Raw genomic sequence first — 14,156 nt, forward strand, 5'->3', positions numbered from 1 at the left:
CCAAACACATCCGGTCTCCGTAGTTCGTAGTCCGAACTAGTTTCATGTGGTTTTAGCTCACTTGTAGACACAGTGTTGAACGTCAATCCTGCATTACAAGCAGTACTGCTGACGAATATTTCTTAGTGTGCTGGTCAGCAGTTCGGGCCACGCTTGACACGAATATACTGCTTACCTAACAACGGTAGTCACATGTGACTAGCATTGTTAATGTGTAATATGCCCTCGCGAAGAGTTTCTTTGGAAGTAGCATTTCAAAATGCGAGCCCGTTGGTGACAGGTCATATGCTGTTGAAAATAAAGGATGTAATTCTGGAAATTCATTCCTTACTATTCCCAGGTTGGTGATGCTGTCGGCGCATTTTAGATTGTTGTTTTTATATCTTTCAACTTCTTTAATGTCCAACTTATTCAAAAACTTGTAATAATAATATACTATTGGTATGACACAAGAAGTGTCTATACAATAAAAGATAGACTTCCACAAAATAAAAAGTAGGGTGTCTATTAAAGAGTTTCCAAATTTTAATATACAATAAAAGAAGAAAAAAATAGAATAAAATATTTTATTTCTTGGACTTTGGATGTGGTTTGTTTTTAGTTGTTTGTTCAATAAACAATTATTTAATCCAAATGATTAATAGATTTGATTATTTTTTAAATTACACTTGCTTCACAAGAATATCTAGGTTATAACTAAGAACCATGTATTAGCTTGAAAAGCCTCTCTAACGAGATTTGAGCTGACCCCAAACTACCAGATGACAACATTAGGTACCCAAAGCAAATGCAATGGTTACGGATTTGATCCCTTATAGTAAACATCTCCTTCATGCCTGATGGAAACCTATAGCTCAAGAGGTTAATCTCCTTGATGCTAAAAAAAAAAAAAAAAAAAAAAGAAAAAAAATCCTCTCAAATTCAACAATGTTACACAAATTCTATCTCTAGAACTATATTCACTTAATTTCACACTTTGGAGACATCTTCCACACTTAAGACATCTCCTTCAACTTCCACCTAATGCTCCCTTATTTCAAAAACATCTTCTGAGAACTTGACAAAATAATAGTAAGAATAAAATTTCGACCAACCTAAGGACAGGCATATATCCCTTATTTATCTGTTCATTATTTGACTATCCTTTGTCTCCCACGTGAAATCCATTCCTGTATATTTTGAAAGAAATCGTTTATCAGTGACTACAAAGATCACTTGAGTTGTCTCCTGCCAAGGTAATGGGCATTTTGTGCTACGTAAAAATGAGGGAATCCCTGGCAATGGTTTCTTCACTAACGCGCAAAGTGTGGGAGTGGCGCTCACCGTGCTACTCATGGCCATCTCGCACCACATCCGAAGCTTGCCGAGAAACCAGCGGAGCCTTCGTGAGGGTACTGGATCGAAGTTCCTATATCTGGTGAAGCACAATGTGGATGTTGGGGATGGTGTCGCAGACAGACCTGCACGACGAGCACCACCTGCAGTCGAGATCTGCATCCTTGCACTTGACCCACATCTCGAGATTTCCTCGCCGCCGCTCTTCACAGGCTCTTCAAAGTCCTTCCCATCTATGCGCTTGTTGAGAAGAACTCTTTTGCATGTGGCCACAGGACCACTGGAAACCTGTTCTGCAGCGACGGCAATGCAGGGGATGGAGACGACACCACCCTCGTCTCTGGGGTTCGAAACGTTACTGCAGAAGGGACAGTCTGTGTCACGGTAAGATTTGAGGGTTTGGTGGATAGGGATGGATAGGATGAATTTACACCCTTTGCCCTCTTTGTTACATGTTGTCGCTGGCTTGGTGAGGCAACCCGATCGCTCATGCTCCTGAAGGTGGAAGTTGCACTTCTGAAGTGCTTCGGCAGTGATCCGCCGTCCGGAGAGACCAGAGTCATGTTCAAGTTTAATGAGCTTTTTGCTGACAATTGGATTGGTTTCTTCAGAGACGGAAAAAACGTATCAGACGGGTGCTTGAGAAGACCCCCATCACGTGCGGTGATGGTAAACGATTCCGAATCAAACATAACAAATTTTGGCTTCAGTTCGACTGAATCACCATCCCCTTCGGATTTCGTATTAGATGTGGGAGGGGCTGGGGTTGGGTCCAGGGTTGAGTTTTTCAGAAAGGCCAGTAGCATTTCCGAGCTTAACTGTTGCTCCACAATATCGCGGTTGCGCTCATTGCCAAAGCAGACGGACAATAGTGTCCCAATCAAAATTGGTGTCAGCTTTGGGTCACTGAAAAACGCAAACGGGAGATCGCAGATCTGTGCACATCTTACTAGCCAGGGCATTATAAGAAGCTGTTACCCTTCAAGGACGCAACAGCATTTTCGAAGTGATATCAGGCAGCCCTACCTATTTAAACTAAATTTTTGTAACGTAACATCTATGCACTTCCGTCTCTGCCCAGAGTGCAGGATGAGAGAAGATATGTTGAATAGTGGGTATTGACGAAGTAACAGTGACCACAACATGTGAAAAAACATAGAATCAAAGAGAGCTACTTTCACAATAACCTGATTAAGGATTGTAGGACTTTTGCCCCATCGGAGAACAACTTGATTGCCTGGATGCAGGAGTGCCGCACAACCAAGGAGTAGTAATGTTTCCATCAGCAATGCACCAATCTGTATGCAAGCTAACCCGTTAGGAGTAAATAGGCTCCAAAATGCTGGCAAATGTAGATGCTGCAGGTCAGTAAACAAGCCCACCATTAAGTCATCGTTGGTTGGCAGGATAAGTATTTAGTTCTGCATTCCAAGAACAAATTCAATCCTTCGCATTTCACAACAAATATTACACGCACTTGAAAAATATTGGATATATCATCAGACCCATTACCTGATCTGAACTGCTCTTCCACTTGCAAGTACAATGAGATAGGAGGAAATTGATAAGATAAAAAAAACTCCATCCGAATATCCGAAAAAGCCTGCAGGGAAGAGACTATTGGAATCTTAAATTTCAATAATAATTCGATTGTCACCTATTTACCCAAAAAAATTATTTTCCAAGAGTGGCTACAAGAGGAGTATATGAAAACTAAGTTAGATCACAAACTACTAATTTATAAGCTGCGCGACAGGGATGCCATTGTTTTTAGTATCATATATACCAGTACATTTTGCACGAGAAAAAGGTTAAGCCTGGCAGCGTTGTTTATCACCCGCAAGACACTGATGGCCACCTCGCCGAAGTTGGATTGGAGAATAGATCCAACCTAACAACATTGCAATTTCACCAGAGCAATTAGATTGTGTTCGAGGGCTCCAAAGATGGACGAAAAACGTGGAATCTCGTGTTCTTAAAAGGAATGAAGGATAGCTCCTACTTATGAGGAGTAGAATGAGGGAGTATTTTACCCTAAACATAGCAACCGCAACGTTACCTGATCTGTTGTAACTCGCTGGTTGGCCTGGAGAAGTATATCTGTCAACAGCGAAGGCAGACCTACCAATCCTGTCTCCACGATTTCTTTAAGCAGGAGCTTCCTTGAACTACTCATGGTTTGCTGATTCTTTCCATCTATATGAAATTCTAGTTGGACTACTGCGCCCAAATTAGGTCTACTATTTTTATTACTTGCCTTCGCCTCAAACTTTCCGGTCTTGTCATCGGGTGATCCAGAAGCTCTAATTCCTGCAGAACTCCCATTGGAGCATGCCTTTTTAACATCAACCAGCTTCTGCGAGCCTAGATTCTCCTGAATGCTCTTTAATTCTGGTGTTGGCTGCAGGGGGCGACCCACGATGTTGACTGGCGTCTCATGAGCAGTTGATAGCATTTTACCTCCTGGTCCCGTCAAAGCTTCCAGCAACCTCAGACCTAGAATGATAGGACCAGGAATTGCAGCTACTTCCATTCGCAGACGATCATAGAGAGCAAAGAGGATCTGTAGATTGCGAAGAACCTCGCAAGCCACGACCAGTTCTGCAAGGTCTTCTTGCATTTGAAAAAGGTGGTCATCAATGCATGTATGACCTATGATCGATGAAGTAACCGATAGTAATCCCTCCAGTACTTCTCGCATGGTCGTCAATTTTTCTGCTTGAGTCTTTTTTTCTCTTTCACGAACATAACAGTACCTTGACCCTCAGAAGGCGAGGCAGATCGTTCTTTCGACACAACAGAAATTTTATGTGACAATACTCCGCGGTTGTTCACGGAGCCACTCGAGCTAAAGGCTCTCAGTGCCATAGACAACATGGGAATGAGAGGAGGCAACAAATTGCGGGCTATGAAGTAACTCCGATTCGCGGGAAGAAAGAGAACTACCATCAGAAGTCGGAGCAAGGCCACAGTGAACGCCGAGGGTTCATGTCTGGAAGAGTGCGACGCTGGCAGTGCTGTAGCGATGTAATCAATGAGGCCTTGCTGGCGAGCAGCATGAAGCATGGGTTCCCTTTCCTCCAAGTACTTCACATTGAAGAAAAAAAATTCTTAGTTATGCACAAGTATCTGTTGCAAAGCATAATTCTAACATATCCGACAAAGTAGATGCTATAAATATATTCTTGCCTTAACAAGAGAATTAGAACAATTGATTTTAGGAACTGCATCCACATGGAAGGAGACTTACTTTTTCTATTTCGGAAATTACCAAGAGGCTAGATGTCAAACTTCCAGGTTTTTTAATTTCCTGCAGACGTTTCAGCTCTTGCATCCATTTTCTTATTTGAGAGCGAGCCCCACCTACTACCACAGCACAGTATATGTGTATTTGTTTCAATTCAAACAACTGAGACTACGATCTGAATCGAGAAGCAAACAGCTCGTATCCATAAAATAAATAAATAAATAAATAAAAACTGCTAGGAATTAGATTCACATCCAGCCGACAAGGTAAACTAACTATTGCAAACACTAACAGCACCCACTACCAACGATGACGATGTTTTGAGCAGTTCTGCACAAGGAAACCAAAACGACAAAATGCTCAAGAACGGCATTAACCAAGGATCTATCACAGATCTTTTCTTAGGCATGTCATAACCTGCGCATTTTAGACACATATTACACGCCTCAGCACTTACACATGTACCCATAAATTAAGATCACCCACCTATGACAGTCGCAGTACCAAGCCCACGACCTTCGATTCCAGCAGGAGGTTCACAATATTCAGTCTTTCTACTTATCAGCCGTTGCCGAATTAGTTTCGATTTATTTTTAGTGGTCTGCACCCAAGTGCCTTTGTGATTTCCGACCAAACTGACCAAAGCTACACCTTCATGACTTCCCCTCATTGGCCCATCCTTGTGAGCTTCATTATTGCATATTTCATTAGGAGGGACCTTTTGTCTCCTTGAAGCTAGCCCACCAAACGACAAACTTTGATCCCGCATCCCTACAAGTTCATTTAGTATGTCCTTACTAAGCTTGTCTTGTTTCTCAAAGTCCATCAAAGCACGTTCCTTGATCTTCTCCAGATAAATTTTCCGCCGCAGTGAACTCTCCAGGAGCCTATCTGAAAGCTTTTGCTCAAGAAATTCAGCTTCTTCTTGTTGAGAAATTATCCATGCATCCTTCTTTCGGATCTGGTATGTGGCTCGAGCCTCCAGAGTGGCATCAGAAATTTTGCTTTCTTCCTCTTGTCTTGTTTTAACCTCTTCTTTCTTCCGTCGCACTACAGTCAGTAGTTGTGATCTTTCTGCATCAAGCTGGCGCCTCCTTTCTTGCACATCTTCCTCCTTCGCAATGTCTTCTTTTCGTTTCAATCTCAAACTATGTAGCCTTTCAGCCCCTTGACTTTCTGAACCTTGAAGCTTCTCTTGCAGATCTAGCTTCTCTTTCTCTTCATTTAAAGAGTCTATTGGACGAAACTCTCTGACTTTACTACTTTTATTCCATGCTCTTCTCGCGATTTGAGCAACACCAGCTTGAGCTCGAGAATCCCCACGTTCCTGCTGAGAATGCATGCCTCTCCGAAGGTCTAGACTCCTTGCTGCCTGCCACGCACTCGCTCTACTCGGTTTCTCTTGCGTATTTGAAAGACGTTGCACTTCCTCATTCTCTAACGCCATTTGTATGCAATGCGCACATGCTTGCTCCCCGTCCACGTCCTTCGTTTCTTTAGAACTTCCCTTTCTACCTTTGGGTGATGCAAGCTTGCCATGAAGCACGCGCACTCGCTCCTTGCTCTTACGATCAGGTCTTGAGGACCTTGATGCTCGTGATGAACGGGTGCGAGGAGGTGAGAGTGTATCCTGCCAGTTTCTCTTTTTCTTCCATACTTCAATACCTGTCACGGAGCCAGTCGGAGCACTTATCTGCCTCTTCTTGGAGCAAGCACGATGCACACTGAAAGCTGTAGGGCTCGTGTATCTATCAACTAAAGATAAACTGGGCGCTGATCTCTTGCAGGCCAAGTCGAAACTTCTGCCTGTGAAAAGCTCGGAGTCACAAATAGTAGATTCCTTCTCCCGACACCCCTCTTGTCGCGGTGAGGTGGTGGTCGCCACACATGCCGGACCTTGAAACGGCAAGCTCTCAGAGGAATCTGGTTGTCGCGCATCTGCATGATTTCGGGGTCCTGTATTCGAAGGCTTACTAAATGATCATTCTGAAAAACTTGGATATCAGTTGCTTTAGATAAAACATCTCTACATTCAGCTGGAAGTTCTCTAGTAAAACCACCCTCTCTGACTTTTGAGGAATGTGTCAACAATTGGTGATATCATTCTACTTTCGCAGGGCATCTCTATACGATTAGCAGTGACCTCAATCAAGTTTTTTTGAAACTAACGTCAGGTTCTTTTGCTATCACAAGGATCTTGTCTATGTTTGGAACTGACATGTCTCTGGAAACTGCAACCGACTCCTTTAACTTGACATAATCAGAGTGCAACTTGCTTCGATTCTGGAGAGAGAGCCTGTGAGGTATCCCTTCTCCTACCTTGAAGGCTATGGGACTGTGAAGTCCCATTTACCCTCTTGAAATCTTCCAATGAAGGGGTGGGCATACCAGCTTGCTCTTGAGAGCAGGCCATGCGGCGTACCTGTGGGAGAAATCTGTAAGCAATTATTCTACAGGACTGGCAGTTTCCGTGTAATTCAAGCTGTTCAACATCAGATCTGGATGAAACTACACGGTGCGATATATGTAAGAGAAGGAACCAAAATCCCGATAGCAAACAACAGTTGCAGCGGCTTGTGCAGTCATTTACTGGGTATCGACAGGGTGTACCTTACCTCCCAAGCTGTAGAGTGAGGGCGTCTCTGTAGTAAATCTTTTTTAGTTGATAAGAAACTGTTGATAATCTTGGCAGATGCTGTTCGGGATGAGCGAGAACCTTTGTTAACTCTATCAAAGCCATCAACTCTTGCTTTTAAGTGTTCAAAATCAATACCTGCGTCATCCAAAACTAGTAGAGCTTCCTTTATTTTTTCAGCATCTGACTCGAGATCACAAAGACAGTAGAGTTCATCAATGGCCCTAATCATATTCTCAAATAAGTAGCACCACAGGTGTTGCTGAATCTTTTCCTGGCCTTTTCCAGCTGCACATTACCATATGAGGATTATGAATACTTGTGTGATATGTAGCAGGATGTATTGGCTTGTTACCTATTGGCCTGCTTATCAGCTATGCTCAACTATGTCGATCTTTGAAAGGGACATTGGTATAAGACTATCAGGGGAACGAAAATAAGCTCAGCGACTCTAAAACTTAACAATCAACCTTACCAAGCACCAAAGATGATAGAACTGAAAATTTCATGAAATCAGGATTCCAGCAACAGCAAAAGTTAGTGTAAATAATCACCCTTCGCTTCGCCATTATTGCCTGGTCTATAATCTTCACAAGAACCTTCTAGGGTAACAGGTACAAAAGCCATATTAATGGAACTGGACTCTTCGAGTTCCTCTTTAAAAGCACAGTTGTTAACCTTAAGTGATTCTGCAACTGAGACACCTCCATCTGAGCCAGGATTTTGACTATCGAGTACCTGAATAGATGCATTGTCTTCAGATGCTGCTTGCATAGGACCTCCGAGGCCTGAACCATGATATTTAACATATTCAATCAAGTCTAGTATAAGTCTGCGAGGCAAATGACGAAATGGTTGCATCGGAGCTTGAATAATAGGACAATGCCAATCGCAATCAGCTTTTGATCAGAACGCACCTATGAGTGCTATTGTTGATTATTAAGACAATTCTCACAAATAAACATAGTCAACACAACATAGATTCTTAACGTATCATATTCTTCTTGATCCAGCATTCCCAAAACTCCACTATTGTTGGCAGGATGACTAACCTAAATTGCAGAGCTCAATTAGTTGGTTTTCGAACGAGAATGCGGTAGATCTGGAGGTCAGCTCCGGAGTTTTTCTATCAAGACTGATGATTGGTTTTCGAGCTTCCTCTGCATTCTTCGCTTCAGCACTTTGCAAAGTAGCTACTCCGGGAGGCAAGCAGAACCCTAATTCACCCATCGTCAGAAGTGCGAGATCGGAAGCTGTTTTCGTTTCATAAAAAGCTTCTGCTATCCCAACAGCAAGAGTTGCTTCTGATGGGATCGCAAGACGGTTCTCCTCTCCATTTTTAGTAAGATTCTCCTCAGTTGAGATTTGCACAGCCACTACAACAGCCTCTCGCACATCTGGCTGTACCACAACAGAACCAGGACAGTCTGTTTGTTGTCCTATAGAGAAGATAACTCCTTGCTCACTTTCACCATGTGAGGAATCGAATACCTGAAATTCTTTGTCGAGATCTGGGGATTCAACCTCCTGAACATCTTTCAGAAGATCCATACAGGGTGCAGTACATGTTGAATCAATAATTACGTCAGTGTTTGATTCAGCCTGCATAGTTTCAAGTTCTTCCATTTCAAAATCACCCCCCTTGAATCTGGGAAGATCCGTCCCACATGTTGCCGCGCTTATAAGACTATATCGTTGCTCCTCGACATCACATACAAGATCTCTCTCATCATCCGCCAAAGAGCCCAGTTGACTACTAGATACACCTTGGGACTTCGATAAGCGTGAATTTGTACAAGACTCGCCCTTCAATGTGTGCTGCAAGTTCTGTTTCGAACTTGCATCCTCTAGCAACAGCTTTGAACCTTCTTCCATAAGTTCCAAATCGTCGGAGAACCCCTCCCTTGGAATGCTTTCCTTTGTGAATGACACTAAGGGACTTCGTTGAAAATCATCAGCCGGAGTATTAGAGTCATTAGAGTCGGAAGATGCTAAAAGATAGTCAGAAACAACGCCTTTTTTCGACTGCTCTCCCATTTCAAAAAGCGACAAACCATTTAGACTATCAGCAAAGTCCTGGGTACAAATGTTCCGGTCATTTTCGAGATATAAACTGTCAACCATAGTAGTGACTGGAGCGCTGGATCTTAGGTTTTGCACACACATCACTCTCAGCTGGTCTGTTGTACTTTGGAAGGAATTCACAGACCTGACAGTGCTTTGCGCTTGTCCTGAGTGATGTTCCTCTGGCCAACTCCACTTTTCATTCATCTTTTCGTAAAACTCAGCACAATTGCAACACTTTGAAGAGACTGACTCCGACCTCACAGTGTTGTCTAGAGCTTGAGTACTATGCTTAGGGCTCACTACATCGGGTTGAAAATATTTCACTTCACCACAAGCTAATTCAAACTTTCTTTCTCTACCAAGATCAGCTTCCAGGACAGAAGAATTCTCTTCACTGAGAGCAACGATCTCAGGAACAAGGAACGATTCGAAAACCATTTCACCTTCACATGCTTCTCCTGCGTATATACCTCCGCCATGTGATTCCATGATCGGGGACGCTGGAGTGCACTAGACACTCTTCACAGCTGGTTCAGCACCACTTCAATGAGGCCCCCTTCATTATAAGTAACCCTATCACTAATCTGCAGATGTCTCAGAGCCCTCATCAAACACATAAAATTTGAAGAATTAACAATACTCCATCGACCTCCACAAAGCAAGGATTCTGCAACGAGTGAATCTTCAAACGAACGATAACTAGATCAGCTGCAGATAAGTACATGTCATATTCTTCAGAGTATACTCAGTGTGCACCCAAATTTTCTTCATCAAGATGTACAAAAAGTATCCAGAATGTAGCCCTGATCAAGTACGAACGTAACCTGAAATTTTGCACACTAATCCATAGCCACTCTAAATCAACTACGGTGGGCTAAAACGAAGAGGAGAGAAAGAAGATGACGAGGTTGGAGAAAGTGGAATAAAAATAAAGCTTAAAAGAGGTGATGTAAAGAAATCGTCCATTAGAAAGTGTGTAGGAATTTTCCACATTTTAGAGAGCCAAGTAGAATTGTGGCAGTGATCTTGCAAACAATTGATGATCAAAGCGCGCATATGCGAACTTAAGTGATGACACATCCATAACCTGCCGCAAACGATAATCTTCCTGGATAGTAGCTGTTTTACACGTCCAAATTTATCGCGAAGGAGAGCTAATTTTTCTTCTATTCTTCCATTTCTTCTATCCAGATTCTTTGAAATTATTCGAAACACTATGGATTTCAAAGAGGCTTGTATACCCATTGGAACAAGTACAACCATTTTCCTGAAATTCAGCTGTTGTCATACTTACATCAGTTCCATTCTAAACTGCATCATCACGTGGTGCTGATTCAATAGTAAATGTGAGCATTCTCCAACCTCAAGCTCTCTACTAGAAATCTTTTCAAAACCACCTCACATCTTTCACCTGACAAGATACTTCGCGATCCACGGTTCATGAAAGTAACGTACAAACACAAGATTAAGGATGCGACGATCAACCCTCAAACGGCGATGCTGGAGGCTCTAAACGCTAACTTTCAACCCCTTACTCCGAGACAATATCTGCGCTCATCGCGCAAGCCGTCCCAGCCACAAGTTTCAGCTCCACTAGTAAATTATCAACATGACATTACCTAATCGTCACTCACCATTACAAATACCGACTAGTGACCATCAAGATACTAAAGAAACAAGATCTGAAACACTCAAACAGCGCAAAAGATTATCTAACCTTCCAAGTCATTCATGCGCAAAGGTTACCTCTCAACTCCTCCTCCTCAACCTCAACCACAACGAATCCTCTCGACGGCACCATTCACCATGAATCCTCTCCGCATGAATGAACCAGCTCCTCCCAAGGCCAAACTCCTTCACATTGTCACCGAAATTCACAAACTCCAACATCGCTGAAGAGCTTCCATTCTCAAGCCCCATACGCACAGAGAGAGTATCGACACTCCTCAATATCGTAAACTAGTATGCCAAGGAACCTACTTAACATTAAACGTTCCATAAAGTGAAGAACGATCTCATTAGTCACGGAGAGCCGCAAAAGAGAAGCATCGAAAAGCGAGAATCCAAGTGACAGGAAACGAAAGGAAAGGTGAAGGCTAATATTTGTAAATGGAGCGGCAAGTGTCGAATTAATTGAGAGGGACCAACAGTCGCAACCACAGCAAAAACCGAGAGAGACGAAGTTCCCCAACATGTTCCCCTTCTGAGTTCCCTAAGTTCCCGCCAGAGGTTGATTTTTTTAAATAAATATTTCGATTCTCTCATTCATCCAATAAGATTCACATCCATAACTAATCATTCGTTCGTTACTCCTATTATTCTGAAACAGGTCAGAAACCGCTGTTGTTGATTCTTCTTAGCAGTTGGGAAGGCTTCATACAATTGGTGAGAATCGAGAGCCCACGCGGTTCGTTGCCAGGTTTCTGCCCCAGCTTTGATGCAGTTTGTGTGTGTGAGGAAGTGGGATCTCGTGGCTTCGATAGGTTGAGTTTGTTTTAGGGTTTTTTTTTGTTTCTGAATGCAGTTCTTTGACGTGGGAGTGACAGGGTTTTGAATTACTCTGTGTTGAGCGTGGTTTGAGAGTCCTGGTTGTTGTGCTACTGCAGGGTTTGGATTCTGTAGATGAGATTACGGTGTCCTGATGTGATTCTGTGTGGATGTGGCAGTTTCTTTTTGATTGGTGGGAGAATTTTGGGTTAAGCAGATTGGAAGTGATTGGAATGTATGCGAGGGTTAATTGAAGGGCACCAGATTGTCGAGCGATTTTGTGGAGTTTGAGGGCGACAACTATGGCGCGTACTACGTTCTTGGGGACTGTCAGAAACTCCATCACGAATCTTATGGGCGGAGTGAGGGGTTATCAGAATTTAGCAGCGTGGGGTGTCGCGATTACCACTTCGTACTTTTTGTGGGTTAAGCCCGAGTTGGACCTGAAAAAAGAGCAGGAGGTCTGGTTTCTTTTCCTGTAATTCTGTTTTCCTACGTTCCTCTTGAAATTTTCGTGATTGTCCCAGAGAATCGAGGAGGGGAAAAGCTTGAGGCCTGTTCGATTATCTCAGAGTCGCAGAACGCAATTTCTGGAATCATTGTGTTATAATTTATGCTGAATATTTTCTCACTTTGATTGTATCGCAATCTGGGTTCTTTACGTATCACAATTTGTTGTCAAGAACGGTGCAACAGAATCGGAGTTATTTCTTTCCCAGTAGGTGTCCTTCCTGGGTCTGAAATTCAATCTAAAGTTAGAGTAGTCAATAGATTCTCTCAATATCAGGGGTATCATCGATTCAGAATGTGAATCTTCTGGGAGTCTTCTAACAGTGATAACAAACCACCTATCGGTGAGAGAAAAAGCGTGGTAAAATATTTCTGTTGCAATGATATGATTTTGAACAATGGTTTGTGCACGGGGATTGCAGGCTAGGTTGGCATTGGCAAGAGAAGGCGATCGTTACCGTTATATCGAGAGAACACGGCCGTCATCCCAGGTAACGACAATTGATGTGGTTTGGATTGGCAGAGCGTTGGCCTCGCATGTAATTCCTTCTCCATGTTGGGAAAATGTTTTTGGAAACTTGTGATCTTATCTTCTTTTGTTGTATCAGGATGGAGGCACCTCTTACGGCAAAGCGAAGGAGACAAGTCAGTAGAAGAATGGCTTGAAAGCTGAGCCAATTCTGCATTCTACGATCACAGGAATAGTATTTAAAAGAATGGTCGAAAAATCGTTCAAGGTTTTCATAGATAGATAGACTGGTTCTCCTGCTCCACTCGGCCTAACCTTTGATGATGTTATCACTTCATTAATTGAATTTTTTATGATTGTATTCAAGCATTGTTTGTCATCCATGTTAATGGAGTGCAAGAAAAGCAATTTCAACAAGGATAATTTATACACAATTGGCACTAACAATGTCCACTTCATTGCATAACCAGTTGGAAACGTTAACTGGTATGCACAATTATTAGGAAGTTCTTTTTGTTCTCTATTTGTTTCTTTTTTTTTCTTTTCTTGTTTGATTTGATAAAGTTCCAAAATTTATCAAACCCATCTTGAATCTTTTATTGTTACCATAGTTTTGAAAATGTAGAGAGAGAATTTTCTTACAGTATTTTTGTGTTCTTAGCAAGACTTCCTAAATCTTTTGTATTGAGATATGTATCAAAATAAATATTTATTGTGTGTTTTATTTTGATAATGGCATTCTTTGTTTTTAAATAATAATTAATATTTAAATTTAATGAATTCAAATGATTTTTTTAACGTATTAAAGTAGAAGCTAAGGAATTATTCCTACCTTGTTTCAAGAAGCATGAAAAGAATCATTAGCCCCCAAAAAGCTTAAGATTATATAATATTTTAGTATAATATTATTTTTAGTTGATTAAATTAGTTTTTTACTTGGCACATTAACATTGGCACATTAACAAATGATTTTATCTATTAACATTCAGATTTCTAAATAAAGTATTTATTGCTATTTGTTTCACATCTATTACAAGTACGATTTGTATTAAAATTCAAATACATAGTTATATACAAAAAACTAAAACTAAAATAAAATAAAATAAAATAGAAGCAAGTGAGTGTGTGTGTATATATAGATATAGGGGATTGTTAGATAGACTCACACTTTTACTAAATCGACTTACTCATTCTAACCATCATGAAAAACAAAAGTAACCTCTAGATTCATTTCTCTGCTACTAGATCTGCAACCAATGAAAACCAACCACATTCATCATGGTTAACATATTCTTCATTATGGATGGGTTGATTTAGTAAAATTCTGAGTCTATTTAATATTCTCCTACATATATATATATATATATATATACACATATTCATAAGATTAGAATAGATATGCAAAG

At 41.5% G+C, this 14,156-nt stretch overlaps 4 protein-coding genes across 25 annotated transcripts; 2 read left to right on the forward strand and 2 right to left on the reverse strand.

Moving 5' to 3' along the window:
- Positions 1-880: 880 nt before the first annotated feature.
- Positions 881-4,036, reverse strand: LOC141044403 (uncharacterized). Of its 6 annotated transcripts, none has more exons than XR_016502147.1 (5): positions 3,395-4,036; positions 3,128-3,226; positions 2,848-2,938; positions 1,324-2,633; positions 881-1,169 (listed from the first exon to the last, which is right to left on the reverse strand). XR_016502147.1 is itself a non-coding variant. In XM_090248917.1 (5 exons), exons 1-4 carry the CDS (start codon positions 4,034-4,036, stop codon positions 2,527-2,529), a joined length of 945 nt encoding a protein of 314 aa, XP_090105043.1. In that variant the 3' UTR covers positions 2,133-2,270; positions 2,523-2,526. The 6 variants fall into 6 exon arrangements, 1 of the variants encoding a protein (XP_090105043.1); XR_016502161.1 differs by having other exon boundaries at positions 1,324-2,693; XR_016502145.1 differs by having other exon boundaries at positions 3,122-3,226.
- On the forward strand, positions 1,334-2,534 carry LOC149989850 (uncharacterized). Its single transcript, XM_090248924.1, has 2 exons — positions 1,334-1,719; positions 1,947-2,534. Exons 1-2 carry the CDS (start codon positions 1,334-1,336, stop codon positions 2,455-2,457), a joined length of 897 nt encoding a protein of 298 aa, XP_090105050.1. The 3' UTR covers positions 2,458-2,534.
- LOC112291647 (uncharacterized) lies at positions 3,955-11,425 on the reverse strand. Of its 12 annotated transcripts, XM_090248877.1 has the most exons (9): positions 11,031-11,425; positions 10,770-10,832; positions 8,270-10,562; positions 7,772-8,005; positions 7,193-7,505; positions 6,902-7,017; positions 5,069-6,538; positions 4,586-4,701; positions 3,955-4,422 (listed from the first exon to the last, which is right to left on the reverse strand). In XM_090248877.1, the coding sequence occupies exons 3-9, from the start codon at positions 9,771-9,773 to the stop codon at positions 4,042-4,044; spliced, it is 4,134 nt and encodes a 1,377-aa protein (XP_090105003.1). In that variant the 5' UTR covers positions 9,774-10,562; positions 10,770-10,832; positions 11,031-11,425; the 3' UTR covers positions 3,955-4,041. The 12 variants fall into 12 exon arrangements, with proteins under 12 accessions (XP_090105003.1, XP_090105010.1, XP_090105007.1 ...); XM_090248884.1 differs by lacking the exon at positions 10,770-10,832 and having other exon boundaries at positions 8,270-9,811; XM_090248881.1 differs by lacking the exon at positions 10,770-10,832 and having other exon boundaries at positions 8,270-9,868.
- A 188-nt stretch (positions 11,426-11,613) lies between these two features.
- Positions 11,614-13,116, forward strand: LOC141045197 (uncharacterized). 6 transcript variants are annotated; one of them, XM_090248944.1, is made up of 4 exons: positions 11,614-11,703; positions 11,951-12,232; positions 12,704-12,772; positions 12,890-13,116. In XM_090248944.1, exons 2-4 carry the CDS (start codon positions 12,074-12,076, stop codon positions 12,932-12,934), a joined length of 273 nt encoding a protein of 90 aa, XP_090105070.1. In that variant the 5' UTR covers positions 11,614-11,703; positions 11,951-12,073; the 3' UTR covers positions 12,935-13,116. The 6 variants fall into 6 exon arrangements, with proteins under 6 accessions (XP_090105070.1, XP_090105081.1, XP_090105077.1 ...); XM_090248955.1 differs by having other exon boundaries at positions 11,615-11,669; XM_090248951.1 differs by having other exon boundaries at positions 11,624-11,691.
- Positions 13,117-14,156: the final 1,040 nt, after the last annotated feature.

Source organism: Physcomitrium patens, chromosome 1 (genome assembly GCF_059467195.1).
Source record: "Physcomitrium patens ecotype Gransden chromosome 1, ASM5946719v1, whole genome shotgun sequence".
Lineage (NCBI taxonomy): Eukaryota > Viridiplantae > Streptophyta > Bryopsida > Funariales > Funariaceae > Physcomitrium > Physcomitrium patens.

What these genes read in the sequence shown, in the direction of transcription:
- LOC149989850 (XM_090248924.1), top strand. Translation starts at nt 1,334, where the DNA reads ATGGCCATCTCGCACCACATCCGAAGCTTGCCGAGAAACCAGCGGAGC. An exon ending in AAGGGACAGTCTGTGTCACG is followed by an intron (nt 1,720 to 1,946) that starts GTAAGATTTGAG and finishes TGGTTTCTTCAG; the next exon opens with AGACGGAAAAAACGTATCAG.
- LOC141044403 (XM_090248917.1), bottom strand. Translation starts at nt 4,036, where the DNA reads ATGCGAGAAGTACTGGAGGGATTACTATCGGTTACTTCATCGATCATA. An exon ending in AGCGAGTTACAACAGATCAG is followed by an intron (nt 3,227 to 3,394) that starts GTAACGTTGCGG and finishes CAATGTTGTTAG; the next exon opens with GTTGGATCTATTCTCCAATC. An exon ending in GGAAGAGCAGTTCAGATCAG is followed by an intron (nt 2,634 to 2,847) that starts GTAATGGGTCTG and finishes GCTTGCATACAG; the next exon opens with ATTGGTGCATTGCTGATGGA.
- LOC112291647 (XM_090248884.1), bottom strand. Translation starts at nt 9,773, where the DNA reads ATGGAATCACATGGCGGAGGTATATACGCAGGAGAAGCATGTGAAGGT. An exon ending in TCTACAGCTTGGGAGGTAAG is followed by an intron (nt 7,018 to 7,192) that starts GTACACCCTGTC and finishes AATTGCTTACAG; the next exon opens with ATTTCTCCCACAGGTACGCC. An exon ending in TGGTACTGCGACTGTCATAG is followed by an intron (nt 4,702 to 5,068) that starts GTGGGTGATCTT and finishes GTGCTGTGGTAG; the next exon opens with TAGGTGGGGCTCGCTCTCAA.
- LOC141045197 (XM_090248944.1), top strand. Translation starts at nt 12,074, where the DNA reads ATGGCGCGTACTACGTTCTTGGGGACTGTCAGAAACTCCATCACGAAT. An exon ending in ACCTGAAAAAAGAGCAGGAG is followed by an intron (nt 12,233 to 12,703) that starts GTCTGGTTTCTT and finishes CGGGGATTGCAG; the next exon opens with GCTAGGTTGGCATTGGCAAG. An exon ending in GAACACGGCCGTCATCCCAG is followed by an intron (nt 12,773 to 12,889) that starts GTAACGACAATT and finishes TTGTTGTATCAG; the next exon opens with GATGGAGGCACCTCTTACGG.